Here is a 15,909-nt window from a genome sequence, read left to right as displayed (position 1 = left end):
TTGCAGTTATCAATGTAATCAATAAACTGGCAATAACTATTTGTTTTTTTTCTCTCTCTCTATTCACCTGCAGTGTCTCACCTTAATGTTAGCATATGAGAATTTATTTATTTTTCTAAATATGCACACTTTTTGCTCTGTGCATTTCTGTGATCGCCAATAATGGAAACAGATGAGTGAATAACATGCTTCCTTTTTATCACTGTAACTTTTTTTAATAAAACAGCGGCCTAATAACAATGCTCAGTTAAATATTTACATAAAGACCATAGGAAGCAAACTATCTAATACACGTGCTCAGTAACAGAGATGTGATCCTTATAAACAAGAAGTGGCTCGATGAACACAGGAAGGCAAATGCTGTAAAGTGCATTCTTGATTTCCATCGGCACAAGGCTTTACCACCACTGTTGGTTTTAAAAACCCATGTAATCAATGCATTTATTTACCTTTGATCTTACATTTGTCTAATTACACCCGGTTATTCACTTGTTAATGTGTCTGCCCATGCAACATAAACACTCCATCCTTTCAATAAGGTGCTATATCTCAAGTAATTAACTGAGTGTGTTGAATGTCATCAGCTAACAAAGACCCGAAACACAAAATAAGTGAGCAACTCTAGCATGAAGGCTGCAGAAAGACTTTCAGTTTATCAGGAAGTGTTGCGTGTGCTTCACATGAGTGCCCTCAAGTGGTAACAGAACATGCAGCAGCGCTTTAACACACTGAGACCGGCAGAAAATCCACCTACAGTGAATTTACTGCATTGTATGTAACCATTTTCCTTGCCATGAAAAGATTATCAGTTATTTTATATCTAAATGATCACCTACAAAAAAAATGTTTGTTATATAGAGAATGGTAAGAAATATTCCAGAGAGAAAGTGTTACAATTGCACAAAATTCCAGAAAGAAGAGTATTAAAATTGCGCGCACACACACACGCAAGATAGGAATACCAATGTTGTAATACAATTCACTTTGTTTGCAGGTATATTTGATAAAAGGAGATGGAATAGATCAAACCAAAAGTGAACTAGTGAATACAAGTAACAAAATAAGTGTCCACTTATTTACATTCAATCATCCTAAAACATGACTGTGTAGGACAGCACCAATCACTGCCATGTTCATTTCCAAATGCCAACAAATCACCTTTCATCGCACAGCACACCTATTACAAATAAAGATTGCATGTACACGAACACACATCCACCAACATACACACACAACATGATATGACAAACTAAGCACACTTTACCCACACATCCCAAACAATGAATAGGGCCTACACACATCCAAATATATTAACAGCATGAAGACGGTCACCTCATTATTATGACCTTGCTGAACTGCTATTGTTAAATGTGATTTCAGTGTAACAATACCACATATCAGCCAGGCTTCTAATGCACTTTTTAAAGCAGAATGCAAAAATTCTCACTTACCATCATTACACAGAGGCCCTCCGTATGTGGTCATGCTGCAGTCGCAGGTGAAGCCCTCCCACTGCTGAATACAAACGCCCTGATTGGCACACGAATCTTCCTGACAGGTAGTGCTGGGCCCTGCAGGAACATGGTCATCATGAGGATCACAGAGAGCGAGACACACAAACACACCCCCGGTTGTTAGCTCCTGTGCATAGCTGACATGCTGACTATCATGACAACAGCAGGTCAGATGCTACATGTAATTTACTGACCAAAGCCATGTCTGAGTCACCAATGTGTTTTTTAATGCTTTTATCCTTTTAGGTTTTTACACATGGTACCAGAGAAGAGCTGTGCTCTGTAATAATGATTTATTAAGCTGCCAATAATGTCAGGCTTTTTGTCTGCATCTGTGGTGACGGGATCCTGACATCCCTGTTAGTTCTGTTTTAGTTGAGAGCACAGTTTCGGTTTCATTCACCTGGCTGTAAACTTACGTCTGTTATGTTAGCATGGGTTAGAAAATGATTATATTTGTACACATTGTTTCATGCATTATGCAGATTCATTACAAACTTTTTATGCCATAAGCTGCCACAGTGTTCATAATGCAATAAATGAATCACACAATAAACCATTATGTTTTGAAAACAATTTTACATTAAGAACATTTTATGGTTATTATGGTTTTATTAAAAAAAATCTTGGTGATAGTGGCAGAGTTACAATTTACATTAAATTCACACAACAGATATACTCAGACTCTATTATTTTGATGCCAGTGATCAATGTGCCATTGCCTTTGTAAGAAATGTAAAATTTCCCAAGTCCAAACTTCATTAAGTTTTTAAAAGTATTTTAAAAGATCTGATGAAGAAGATTTTTTTATGATCTGTATAATGATGTGACAAGTGATTTGACAGTTAAATCCAGGGGTTCGTAATCCCCCAATTCTTTTATATCATTTTGTAAATAAGCATGCTCCTATAAATAAATGTAGGATTGGATTAAAAAGGACAGTCATTGGTTTACAGCCGAATTATCCAGCCTGATTAGGGACAGCAATGCCTCTTCAGCCAAGGCTAGACTTATGTTACCTCAACTGACTAACAGTAAAAATGAAATGGATGTTAATTTCAATTAGCCTTTTTTTATCAGCAGGGCCTAAGCTTGATACACATGTAACGGGATCGACAAGCTCTAATTTTATAGTTTTACAATTTCCGAAACACCTAACACACATGTACATTGTAGAGCAGCACCAAAATCTCAAACATGTAATTGATTTTGAAACTGATGCTTAGTTGTGTGCCAAACACTGTGATTTCAAAAATGCCGACAAAAATTGACCTGAAAGCTAGATGTTTCAGGAGAAATAGACAGAAAATCATTCCTTCTGTGAGATCAACGGCAGACCAATATGTTCAATCTTCTCACAACCCATGGCTGTGCTAAAAGAGTACAACATTAAACAGAATTATGAAGCACACATGCAGAGAAATGTGGTAAATAAACTGGACAGCTCAGAACAGGAAAAGTTAATGAGCTAGCATCAGCTTTGAAAAAAAAAAAAAAAGCCTAAAGGCCAGCTATTTGATTGCCAGTGAAACTGCTTTTGCATCAAATCTGTTTTCAGAGGGAGAACTTGTCAAGAAGTGTATGGGAAAGGCCAACACTCCCAACTCGCCACACATTGACGCTTGGTCAGGACCCTTTGGCATCACTTTTTGACTCTCAAGGTACCCTTTTAGCGTCACTTTTGGATGTGCAGGGTCCTCCACTGATTTCAGCTGTTTGCTTTATTTTTAATAGTTTGCATGCATTTGTAAAAAATATAAATAATTTTATATACATTTATACTTTAATATACATCTAACCCCACCCCTACCCTAAACTTACCCACTTCTGAACAATATAAAGCACATAACAGGCAAATATAAGTACAGTCACAGGTATTTTTTGAAGAAACTGACCATAAACAAGCAGTATAAAAGCATTCCAAATCTTCTGAAGCCGTACCATATCTTTATGTGAAGAAGAGAATAAAACATTGCTGAAAATGATCTCGCTTCGTTAACGCGCTGACTCACATCTCATCTCATTCACAAAGATACTCACGAACTTTAGCATGCCGCAGTCGGTCACAAAACACACATGGGCCAATGGCATTTCACAAACAAGTCTGACGTAACGCTTCTTTTGGCAGCATTTTTTGAATTTACACACAACAGACTAAGCTTCACGGCGGACGTCACGGAGACGGCAACCGCATCTATTCCGCTCACAATTCAATAGTTTTTTCTCGGACGACTTGGAATATTAATACTTTTTGAATAAATTATGACTGTAGCTGTATCTGCCTGTCTTGTGTTTTATTGAAAAATGGTAAGTTTAGGGACAGGGGTTGGGTTACATGCTCGTAAATGTGTAAATGTAACGTAAATAAAACTGTTGTGACTACATTGAACACCCCAACATATATGTAATAATGGCAATATTATTACCCAATATACAATTTAATAATGACGATAAAATTCCCAGTGCTTTTTGCATCCGCATTATGACGCCAAGGGGTTCTTGTTTAATACAGTTGTTACAGAGTGAGAGATGCAACGTGAAGGGGGCAGATCCAATTGCAAACTTTTATTAGAGGACAACGACAAAGACATGGTCATAACAGGCAGGGTCAGACAATGGCTAACAGGTGTGTAATCCGAATGTAATCCGAAGGGCGAGGCAATAGAGTATTCCAAAAAGACAGGCGAGAGTTCCAAAAGGCTGGCAGCGAAAGAGAAAAGACGATACAACAAGGTGTAGATTCAAGACTCGGATGACTAGGAACAAGAACAAGACTAAATTAGAAAATTAGAATTAGAACTAACTGGCTCCGTACAGTTGCTAACACAAGATGTGTGCTAAACACAATCCAGTACTCGGCGACTAGTGAATGGAAGTTCGGGGTTTAAATAGGGTCTCAGGTGATCAGCGCAATGGCTGATGGGGAACATACTCCAGGCTGTGGTGTAACAGTCAGTGTAATGTGAATGTCAACGCGACCTCTGGTGGCGAGCAGACTGACGTACAGGAACAGATTCGTGACAACAATGAAGGACCATGCACGTCAAAAATGACGCTAAGGGGGTACCCTGTGCGTCAAAAAGTGAAGCCAAGGGGTCCTGACCAAGCCTCAAAATGTGACGAGTTGGGGGTGTGTGATGTGTTGTAAAGGCAGCAGAACAGGCCTTTGCCAATTTTAGCTTATAAAATACCGTGGCTGAAAGAATTGAGGACCTTGCAAGGGGCTTGAATAATCAACTGAAAGAAAAAGTTAAGACATTCATTGCTTTCTCTACCACTTAATAAGAGTACTGATATTACCAATGGAGCCTAGTTGGGATTATTAATGAGATGCTAATGAATCTTTGACCATCACAAAAGATTTTGGTGTGCTGGCTCCAATGACAGATACAACTACTTCCAACGTCATTTACTTCAGCCTCATTTGTGCTCTGGATAAACTCGAGTTCGACTGGAGTCGCACTGTTAGTGTGGCATCGGATGATGCTCCATCCACGGTCAGGAAAAAAGAGAACCCAAAAAATCTGGAATTTTCATTGTATATTACATGAAGACGTGTTGTGTAGCAAAACCCTGAAAATGGACAGCATCGTGAGTGCAGTGATAAAAACAGTTAATTTCATCAGAGGAAAGGGACTCAACAATTGGCAATTTGATGCCTTTTTTACACTGAGGAATAAAAAAAAAAAAAAAAATGGATGACCTCAAGTGGGTTAGGGATCTTGCTTTTATGGACATAACTGAACACTTAAATGCACTCAATACTAAGATTGCTCAATACAAGGCTGCAACAAATTCATGACTGATCATTATGAAAGTATTTACGCATTTGAGATGAAACTAGATCTATGAGCAATACAGCTGTCCCAAAGTAACCCAGCTCATTTTCCCTCTTTAAAATCTGTGCACACTACTCACGGTTTTACATCTAAAATCCTCAGCATGTTCAGGACTACATATCTCTTAGAGCAGACATTTTCTGTAATAAAAATTAACAAGCCCAACCTGTGCTCTCGACTCACACACAGACATGTAAATTGCGTTATGAGAGGGGCGACTGCCTCAAAACTGGTCACTGATGTTGATGCACTGGTTGAAAAAAAAGAGATGATAGGGAGCAGGATTTAAAATCATAATGTGTGTATTTCATTATGTCAAAATGTATGCATTACAAATGCAATCTATAGCTTTTTTATATAAAATAATTGTTCTCATTTCTAGTGTAAATTGAATGTCCATGTCCAAAGTGAATAAATTATATTTTTTATTTGCATTAATTAGGCATAAAGAAATTTTAAGTTTGTAAATAGGGTAGAACTGTGTTAATAATTAATAACTATGAAGTTATTAAATGCAGTTTTTCAGCTTGTGCAGTGTTTTGCATATAGGAAGATGGAGATGGAGGAAGTATACTGTCAGGAAGAGGGTGAATGTTGGGCCAAGGCAATCTGTCTTGGCGAGCTGGGGTGTACAGACGAGGAAGGATACTTAGAAGAATTTGTGGCTGATGGAAACAGGTCTGTTAGGATTTACCATCAGAGCAACAAAGCACATCCTTCCAACCGTGACCAGTCTTCATCATTGGCTGGGCAAAGACCTGAGGTTTGCCCTGTGTTCCTTGCCAGCTTCCCTCAAACATATGCTTACAGCTTGTAGGGCGATTCTTAATCAGAGAGACTTGGCAGCATAACCAAGTTCTTATGAGCCTTTCTTCCATCCTGGGAAGTCAACAAACTGCTGCAAATTCCCTTCTACCACAAGTAAACCCTGTATAGGCAATTGCTTTGGTCATCTACTTAGCCTTTGACTGGAAAATGCTGGCTGACATTGGCCAAAAGACAGTATATACTTTACAGATTGTTGACACCACCTTAAGGTCTGACTTGGTGCTTTGGTCCGCTTCAGTCAAGAGTGAGTACATTGTCAAACTTACTGTACCCTGGAAAGATGGGGTGTAGGAGGCCTCTGAATGCAAACATCTGCACTATGCAGAGCTAGCTGCTAAGGCTCAGCATGGTGGCTTGAATACTGAAGTGCACCCAGTGGAGGTGTGATGAAGTGGCTGTGTGGCTGCTTTGACCACCAGACTCCAAAGAGGATTAAAAGCTTGTGCCATGCCATCAAAGCTTTCTCTGAAGCAGCAGAAAGAAGCAGTCAGTGGCTATAGATGAAAAAGCAAGATCCTACCAGGGCCGCAAAGTAACCTTGAGGCACGGAAGGAAACGGAGTGGGTGATTCTGGGATGCAAGAAATGGCTGTCGAGCCCTTTGGAGGCATTGTGGACTCTTCAATGAAATGTCAAAGAAGGACAGTGCCCACTTGAACTCCTCTTTCTTCCTTCCTTGATTAGATGATCTTTGTTGAGCTGCTTCAACGACCAGCAGCAGTTGTCTGGTACTTGTTAGCACGAAGGGTAGCAACATTTTATCCTGCGTATGATTAATCTCCGTCGAAATGGTTCTTGACTGATCATAATTTCTTAAGTGAGATAGTCTGGTTATAGAGTGGGTCATAGACACCAAATCTGCTGCTACAGAAGGTTAGTAACAAATTATATGATCAGTGCCACTGCCAGAAAACAGCACCGTGTGGCCCTGTTTGGTGACCTGTCCAGATTTGATTCTGTTGACCACGAGTTGCTGTGAGGCAGAATTAGTAATATGGGGCTGGGTGCCAAGGCTGTAGGTTGCTCCAAGTACTTGTAAACTGTAAATTGCAATCTTGTAAACTGACCTCAGTGTGTATATACAGTAGATGGGGATTTCTAAGGGAGTCCCCTACAAATATTTGCATCTGTTTGATTTCTATTTTTATGAATATCATTGGGAAGGGCTTGCCTACTCCAAAAATATTTGTGCAAATGATACTATGGTCTATTCGGCTATCCCTTCTCCAAGCCAGGCTGTTGATGAGCTCCAGACTGCTTTGTAAAAGCTGCAAGTTTGTTGTTAAGTTGGTAGTTACTGCTTAGAAAACTAAATGTATGATCTTTTCTATAACTAATTCATATATCCCAGATATTGTTAGCATTCATATTTCAGAAGAGGACTCAGAAACCTTGTGATTTTATAAGTATTTGGAAGTCTATTTGGATAACAGGCTTTCTTTTAGAGTGCATATTGCACACTTAAGAAGGTTAGGCTGGGATTTTATACCATAACAAAGCCTGCCTTAATCTAGGAGTTGTGCTTGTTCAGGCTATATGTTCAGATGTCCTTGACTATAGAGATATTATTTACATGCATGTAAGGGTATGCAATATATATATATTTCTCAATATTTTCAGGGATTTTATCGCTAACGATAATTAGACAATATTTTGCTGAGTGTGTTATTATGCTGGTATCTTAAGGACTATGGACATGAACAGCTGACTCCTAAATTTTTGATATTCTTCATATTCTGTGTGGTGGTCAGTTCACACTGATAGAAATTAATATTTTCCAATAAGTTTAAATTGATGTTTACCTTTTATGGGTATTTTACTTTTAAAAAGTCTTTGTGTGTGTGTGTGTGTGTGTGTGTGTGTGTGTGTGTGTGTGTGTGTGTGCATTATCTTTGCAGTCAAATTCTTACATTTGGTCTGTTACCAAGCAAATGAAATCTGACATAAATTTCGTCTTTGCAATACAAAGGAAACACAGAAGCTGCATCTAAAGTGGCGTTTAGATGCATTTACACACTGTTTAATGCAGGTCAAGAATGCAGTTACAAATGCATAAACAATGTTTTGATATTTTAAACAAAACTTGAATACTGATATTTTAAATTATTTAAATAATAAAAAGATACTTAAATAAATGTGGAATTAAAGCCGCCAGTAGGTGGCAGCAAGTCGCATTTAATAAGTGAATCACTGCAACTGAACCGAATCATTTAAATAGTTGAATCATTCAGGAAGGAAACACCGTCATGTTGCTCAGAATTGGCGAATTGGCAAAATAGAGCAAAATCAGGTCTTTAAAACGTAAGTCTCTTAATTCTTGTCTACTGAAATGTTGTAAAAAAAAAAAAATATATATATATATATATATATATATATATATTATAATATTAATAATAATAATCAATATAACATTTGTAATCATGGGAATTTTTGGAGGAGAAAACGGCACTCTTCATGTGATATTGATTAACTATATGAAGTGGAATAAATCTATATATTTTCTGTCGCCATGTCTTGAATTTGTGATCATTCTAAATGACATTCTAAATGGCTGTTAATGCATACGCACACTACTTCAGGCTTCACGTAATGCGTGCACTGCACTCTGTAGGTGTTTTGAATGGTTTTTGCAAAATACTCGATAATATCAAATTAAAAATCGTTAAAATAACAATTACGATATTATCGCAGATGATATATATTCAGTGTTGGGCAGTAGCGTCGCTACAAGTAGTGACGCTACTAGCTTAACTACATTTCTCAGTAGCGTGGTGGTAGCGTCGCTGTTTTCTGAATCAAATAGCTTTTCAGTAGCTAAGCTCTTATTATGATCAAGTAGCGCGGTAGCGTCAACAAAAGCTAAAAGCTATATATTTTTTCTATACTTTAAGCTCAAATCGGAAATATAACTGCTACGGATCACTGATCCTGGGTCAGTAAGCGACGTCACCGCCACTAAACCTCGTGACGCCATTGGCTCATTAAACTGTTAGTCAAACCGTATTAATCCTCCCGCCTCTCTCGTGAATGAAGTGCGGCGCGCAGTTTGAAGCATCTCAGCGTGTTGGAAACTTGAGGTAAATAAAGAAGTGTTGATTGAAAAAGTACATGTTTTCTGTATTTATAATACAGCGCTGTATTTATAAAGCATAATGGTTTTTTGCATTCGAGGAGATGAGAAAAGTGTCTTATAGGGCTGGGTAAAAAATATCGATTCTCCGATTTTTATCGATCTTCAGTTTAACGCAACGATATCGATTCGGGAAATCCCCGAATGCTCGTGCTTCACGTAAGAGGATATGAATATTCACCTCTCCTCCTGAAGGTGTCACCATCTTTCGAATTGCTCCACTAAAAAAAAACAAAAAACAAACAAACAAAAAAAACAGAGGATCATCATGGCGGAAGGTCACGGCAGCCAATTGAAGCCAGCCCCGGCGAAATTAAAGTCTGAGGTATCGAAGTATTTCATGTTCAAAGGCAGTGACGGTAAAGACGAGTTCGACAAAACTACCGTCGTTTGCAAGTTGTGCCCGCAAGAGCTAAGATTCTGCAACGACACAACAAACCTACGAAACCACCTGTCCAGACGACACGCTGACAAGCTGTTTGGTTTTTCTGATTCTGGGCAGCAACGGCTAGATGTTGCGTTTGCTTGCAAACTACAGTCAGATTCACCTCGCGCTAAGAAAATAACAGAGGCCATTGCCATGCTGATTTGCAAGGATTTACGCCCCTACAATATCGTTGAGAACGAGGGTTTTCAAAATCTTATTAAAGTTTTGGAACCACGCTACGTGATGGTAACGCGCAAGTGCCTCAGTGAAATGGTAATCCCGAAAAAGTATGCTGAAGTTAAGACCAATGTCGAGTCCAGTCAGCAGAACGAGTTGCCCTTACGTGTGACAGCTGGACATAAAGGGCGACTGACTCGTATGTCACCATAACATGTCACTATATCGCAAGTGACTGGACACTCGCGTCGCATGTTTTGCAAACCCGGGCTGTCCACACCAGTCACACAGCAAAACTAACATTTTAAATGAAATATTGATAGCTAATCGATATCGAATCGAATCGAAACCATAAAAATAAGAATCGAATCGAATTGCCGAATTGGTCACAATACCCAGCCCTAGTGTCTTAGTCTAGCATTTGTTGTCGAGACAACCAAATTGCTTATGTGAAGCGCTGAATCTTTATATTTTAGCTAAATGTCAGAAAAAAAACTGAGCGCCCACGTAGCAACAGAAAACTGTATAATCTGCAATGCAAACGCGTGAATGCAATGCACGTACTGCCTCTACTGTAGCGGTATTGAGAAAAAAAACTTAGTACTTGAACTAGTGGTGGGCGCCTTGATTTTAGTCTTTGAAGCAGGCTAGTGCTCTGGGAAGATCTCAAACTCAGAAGAACGAGATGGGGAGTGGGTGGGTGTGGGTTGTCAAATTCATGGCAAAAGGCAAAATGTTTCGGTTCGTTCTTAGCAAAAAAACAAACAAACAAACAAACAAAAAAAAAAAAAAAAAAATTAAAAAAACGTTCAGGTTCCATAGCGAAATAAGAATTAAACAGTGGTCTAGTCTAAACGAATTATAATAATCTTTGCTAATATTCTTGACACTTCAAACTGCTTTGGACTTTGCAGTATCGAATTATGCCTTTACTATGACCAAAATGCCGGAATATGCTATTCAGCTGTTTGATCGCGCACTATCACTGCAGCCTGTTCGTTTGAAAAATAAAACACAGTCACCCAAAAGTTACACTAGTCAATTTAAATAGTGTGTGTTACGTGCAGTTCAGCGTGAACACCGGTCCCGTGGCACATTTTTGCTCATCATGATATTTTCCGTCGACGTGCATGAAGTACAAAGCTTACGCAATGCATAATATTTTCGCTTCAAATACATTGCAGATATGGAAACATTTGTATTTGTGGCGAGAGAGGTAGTCTACATAAGCCCAACTTTACTTTAATTAAAGTGCTGTTTTTGTGCGGTCTGTCATATTTCAGTAGCTATACAGCAAAACTGCAGAACTTCCATTAGGCTATTTTTTTACGAAGCTGTCAACACTCTAAACTCTGATGGCATGCAATCAGTTGACAAACACCCATTCATATATAGACTATGTTATTCAATTATATGTATAAATCATTTTATTTAAAAATTTTGTGTTTTCCCTGTTTTATTCATTCAACATTCTGAAACAGGTGCCATTGTTTTAAAAACAAGGTTTTTCAAGAAAGAATTCAACCCCCCTAACCCCCCAAAATATGAGATAAACCCAGCCCTGTACATTATACTGATTTTGTTGCCAAATTGGTTTGGAAGAGTGGTTGAATAAACAATTAAACTGGACTTTTATGCCTGTATGACTGACAATTTAATTGATCACTGAGAGAGCATTGACTTGGTATGATGTTGGTTCAACAGAAAAATTAAAATGTAAAAAATAGCTTAGATGTAATAAACTACTTTTGCCATGTTGCTGTAGCTTAGCTTGCTACATTACCCAAGGCTGTAGCTTTAGTGTAGTTAAGCTTCATTTAATGAAGAGTAACTGTTAGCTTAGCTCACTACATTTTCCAAGTAGCTTGCCCAACAATATTGCACACCCCTACATGCGTGCTGCCTCATCTATGCGTTGTCATTTGTATCATAGCTCACTGTGCTTTATAAACAATTTGTGGTCTAGTGCACATCACTGTATAATTTATGATTTGATCCCTTGGCCTTCATTAAGTTAAATCTCTTCTTATCAGCATCATCTTTGGTAACACTGTAGAATACTGTTATATAATACATGAAAAAATGAGCAGTGTTGGGGGAAGTTATTTTTTAAAAGTAATGTATTACAATATTGTGTTACTCCCTAAAAAGTAAAAAAAAAAAAAAAAAAAAAAATATTACTTACTTGTTATGGAAAGTAATTCACTACATTACTTTTGCGTTGCTTATTAAATGTGGGCGGTGCTTGATTATTTGTTTTTAATACAAAAACTATTTTTGGCAAATGTAATAGCCCTTTCACACCAAAAATGAAATACAAATGCTATGTTTATGTGAAGTCATTTTTGCTAATTAGTATGGTTAAACTGGATCATCAAAGGTCAGAAGAGACTGGTTAATAAAATGGGATTAAATACATAATTTGTTAAATTATAATTTGATATTTGTGCAATTTAACACTTAATTATTGCAGTTTTCGTCATATTCTGAGTTGCATTTCACTGTTTTTATTCATTTTGAGAAATACTGAATTATGTTTACACAATGGATACAACGCATCAGCATTTTCTCCCATTTTCTCTCAACATGGGGGAAGGAGAGCTGTCAGACAATAAATGGGAAAACAAAGTAACTGGCCTTACCTGTTTGAAAAAGTAACTATATATATAAATATTTTATTGTAATTTAAGAAAAAAGTCATTTTAATTTTAAAAGTTACTCTACTAGTTACTTAAATGTATTATCCGAAACTTACAAGCCTATAAGAAATGAAAGAATGAATGAAGAAGTCAAGCCATTATATACAGCCATTCATTGTCTGGTTGGGCCAGACAAAATGACAAAAGAATCCAGCAATCGCATGGAGACACTTAATTTATCTTTTGAATGCCCTAGAATATGCTGTTCGCTACAAACACCTCCTCCATATAGGATGCACCTGTATATCTTCACTGAAGCTACTCACAATTATTCCTCTGCCCTACATCCTCTCATTCTCATGGTAAAATTAGACAACTTACACGTCATTCATCATGGCAGAGTTTTATCGGTTTCTGGGTCACAGGCTGAGATGGAGCAGTGATGAAACTAGGCAGTTTCATTAGGGAATTGAAAAGCACCCTCTGTCTACAATACATGTTATTCTGCATCTAATTTCCAAAAGCAATCAACCTTCAGTTTTATTTAGAGGCGGGGTTAACTGTATCTTCTGCCTATAACCCCTTCAGTATAACGAATTGCTGTAAAAATGACAGCAATATTTTACAGTAAACCATAAACTGCATTGTATTCTGGGGTCGTTTGGCGGTTTGACTCAAATGTACAGAATACTGATGTAAATATTAAATCTGCAGAAGCATTGTGGGACCTTCAACGGTCGAGATTTAGTGAGAGGTAAGTGGAGCGATTCACAACCGTGGTAAGTGATTTTTTTCCTTATTTTTTTATTTTTTATTATTATTTTTTTATTTTTACTATGTTTACGTTTATATGTAAGGCAAATTGGGTGTATTTTTGAATGGGGTACGCAAGGCACCTTATCAGTGTGATGACACTTGAACAAATGAACTGATCATGCGTGACGCTGACTAATAAACAAACAAGTTGACTTATTGGAGTTTTAGAACATTTTCATTTTTTATAGATTAGATAGATTTTACAGATTATTGCCCATTTCAGTCCAATTTTGTCTCAGTTGTTGACTTGTAAGTGCAGTAGAGTTGGGAAGTTAATAAGGCAGTGCAAGGAATTTGGCAATAACAGTAATTTACTTATATTTAGGTGGCTAGCTGTTGCAATCAATCAAACTAAACAAGGATAGGAAAATTACCAAATAAGGAAACATGGGAGCGGCCGGCGGGTTTGACGTGGGAGTGGGCCCCAGCTTGGATAAAGTTGTGGGCCCCAGTTAGGTTGCCTATTATTGTTTATTTGTGGGTCCCATTTGGGCTATATTAGGCTATATTTATAGTTACAAAAATGTAGTTTTTGTATTTTTATACAATTGTGGGTAACTACGCTGACCAAAATTATAAACACAAAACTTTTGTTTTCGCCCCTATTTTTCATGAGCTGAACTCATAGATCTAAGACTTTTTCTATGTACACAAAAGGCCTATTTCTCTCAAATATTGTTCACAAATCTGTCTAAATCTGTGTTAGTGAGCACTTCTCCTTTGCCGAGATAATCCATCCTCCTCACAGGTGTGGCATATCAAGATGCTGATTAGACAGCATGATTAATGCACAGGTGTGCCTTAGGCCGGCCACAATAAAAGGCCACTCTAAAATGTGCAGTTTTATCACACCGCACAATTTTACTGTAGTATCAAATACAGCAACTCTTTTGAAATCAAACTGCCTTGCATTGTCGTGTAGGCTATTTCGCAACAAAAATAGCTCCTAGTATATAATTACATTTCTAAACTGAATAGTGTCACTTTTAATCTGTTCATATTACCTTTTGTAGCATAACTATCCAAGTTACAGTTTTGTCACTTAAGCAGAAATATGAAGTACTGGCATGGCTTAATTATAACCATGCATGCTTTTTAATGCTCTTGTAAATGTTTTAGTAGTATTTTAAAATAATTGCCTTTTTTTTTCCTTTACTGTTTTTTTAGGTATGAAGCTGAGAAGTCAAAAATGGAATGACACCATTTTATCCTGATCTATTTAAGTATTTTTATCCAGTTTTTATCCTGTTTCGTTTTATATTTTGTTTTACCCATTAAAATGTGAAAAAAAAGAGTTGGAGTGGTTTGATTTTGCACATTATCACATTAACTTTATCCAGAGGAATTAATAAAGAAATATAAATGGGGCCCAGTTTCCACCCACTGTGGTCCCACAAAAACTCCATATAAGGGCCATTTGTGGGTCCAGTGTGGTCACCCATTTGGGCCCCATAAGGGTTGTGTAAATGGCCCACCTTGGCCCAAGTTATCAGAACCCATTTGGGGCCAATCTGGGCCCATATAATGAAAATCTAAATGGGCCCCAATTAGAGCCCACTATGGACCCATCTTGTACCCCTGTGGGCTAACACACATGGGGCCCAAGTGGAGCCGATGGACAAAATTCTCTGGGCCCCACTTGGGTTGCCCATGCAGGGCCTAAATGAAAACCCATCAAAAACCCACATGGAAATGTTGGCTGAGAATTAGCATGCAAAACATATTTTGGTGTATTATTGTTTTTTTTTTTTTTTTTTTCACACACTTTTTCTGCACAATTACAGAAAAATTTCCTCCTTCTATCCATTGTCTTTTAATGTCTGACTCCAGATAGCATTCTTTTCTGAGTGTGGGAATTAGGTTGTCATTCAAAAGCATAAGGTTCAAGATGATCTGTCATTTTCGTTCACATAAATGTGGTACTAATTTGGCTTATGTAAGGCAAATGAAATTACACAAGAATTTGCAGCGTTTAAATGTGGAATAGTGGTGTTGAAAAGCTTTAAAGCTTTTAAGTCACACTCAAACCGATATCATCATGATGAGAGACAACCTGTAGCTGTGGCATAACTCTTGAATGTTGGTCTGTGCATTGTGGGGACTTGACTGGTTTCTTTTCACATCTAAAAACCCATTTGAAAGATAGCACAGCAGTAAATTGTCCATTTAAACAGTGCAAAAAGACAAATACTGTCCTGTCAACATTCACATCACGTTTATCAAGATGTCATAAAGGAAAGAGAGAGCACTTTTTCAGGGAACAAGTGAAAGCCAAGGAAGTACTCAAGAATCTGTGGTCCATTCTGAGGACAAGTTTGAGGCTGCTGTCTCGAGTAAATGACTATAGATGAGATTTCCTCCGAACATGTTTCTAAAAAATCTGGTCCTGTTTTAAGTTGCAGGCAAAGCTACGGCTTCTTACATGTGTTATTCAAGCAGTCACTGAGGGACTCCAGGAAATACATGACATCAGCCTGTCAAATTTGCTGAGTAAACTAAAAGAAAAGCTGATTCTGCTTGCAGTTCTTGAGACCGATATA

General features: G+C 37.7%; 1 protein-coding gene across 1 annotated transcript in view; it reads right to left on the bottom strand.

Moving 5' to 3' along the window:
• Positions 1 to 15,909, bottom strand: part of nrxn1b (neurexin 1b) — a 164,581-nt gene that overhangs the window by 54,961 nt on the left and 93,711 nt on the right. The window contains 1 exon segment of the mRNA XM_051126038.1: positions 1,452 to 1,571. Within this exon segment, the coding sequence (XP_050981995.1) occupies positions 1,452 to 1,571 (120 nt within the window).

The sequence above is a fragment of the Labeo rohita genome, chromosome 13 (genome assembly GCF_022985175.1).
Source record: "Labeo rohita strain BAU-BD-2019 chromosome 13, IGBB_LRoh.1.0, whole genome shotgun sequence".
Lineage (NCBI taxonomy): Eukaryota > Metazoa > Chordata > Actinopteri > Cypriniformes > Cyprinidae > Labeo > Labeo rohita.
The sequence above is the reverse complement of the archived record's forward strand: the minus strand, read 5'-3'. Positions and strand labels throughout refer to the sequence as shown.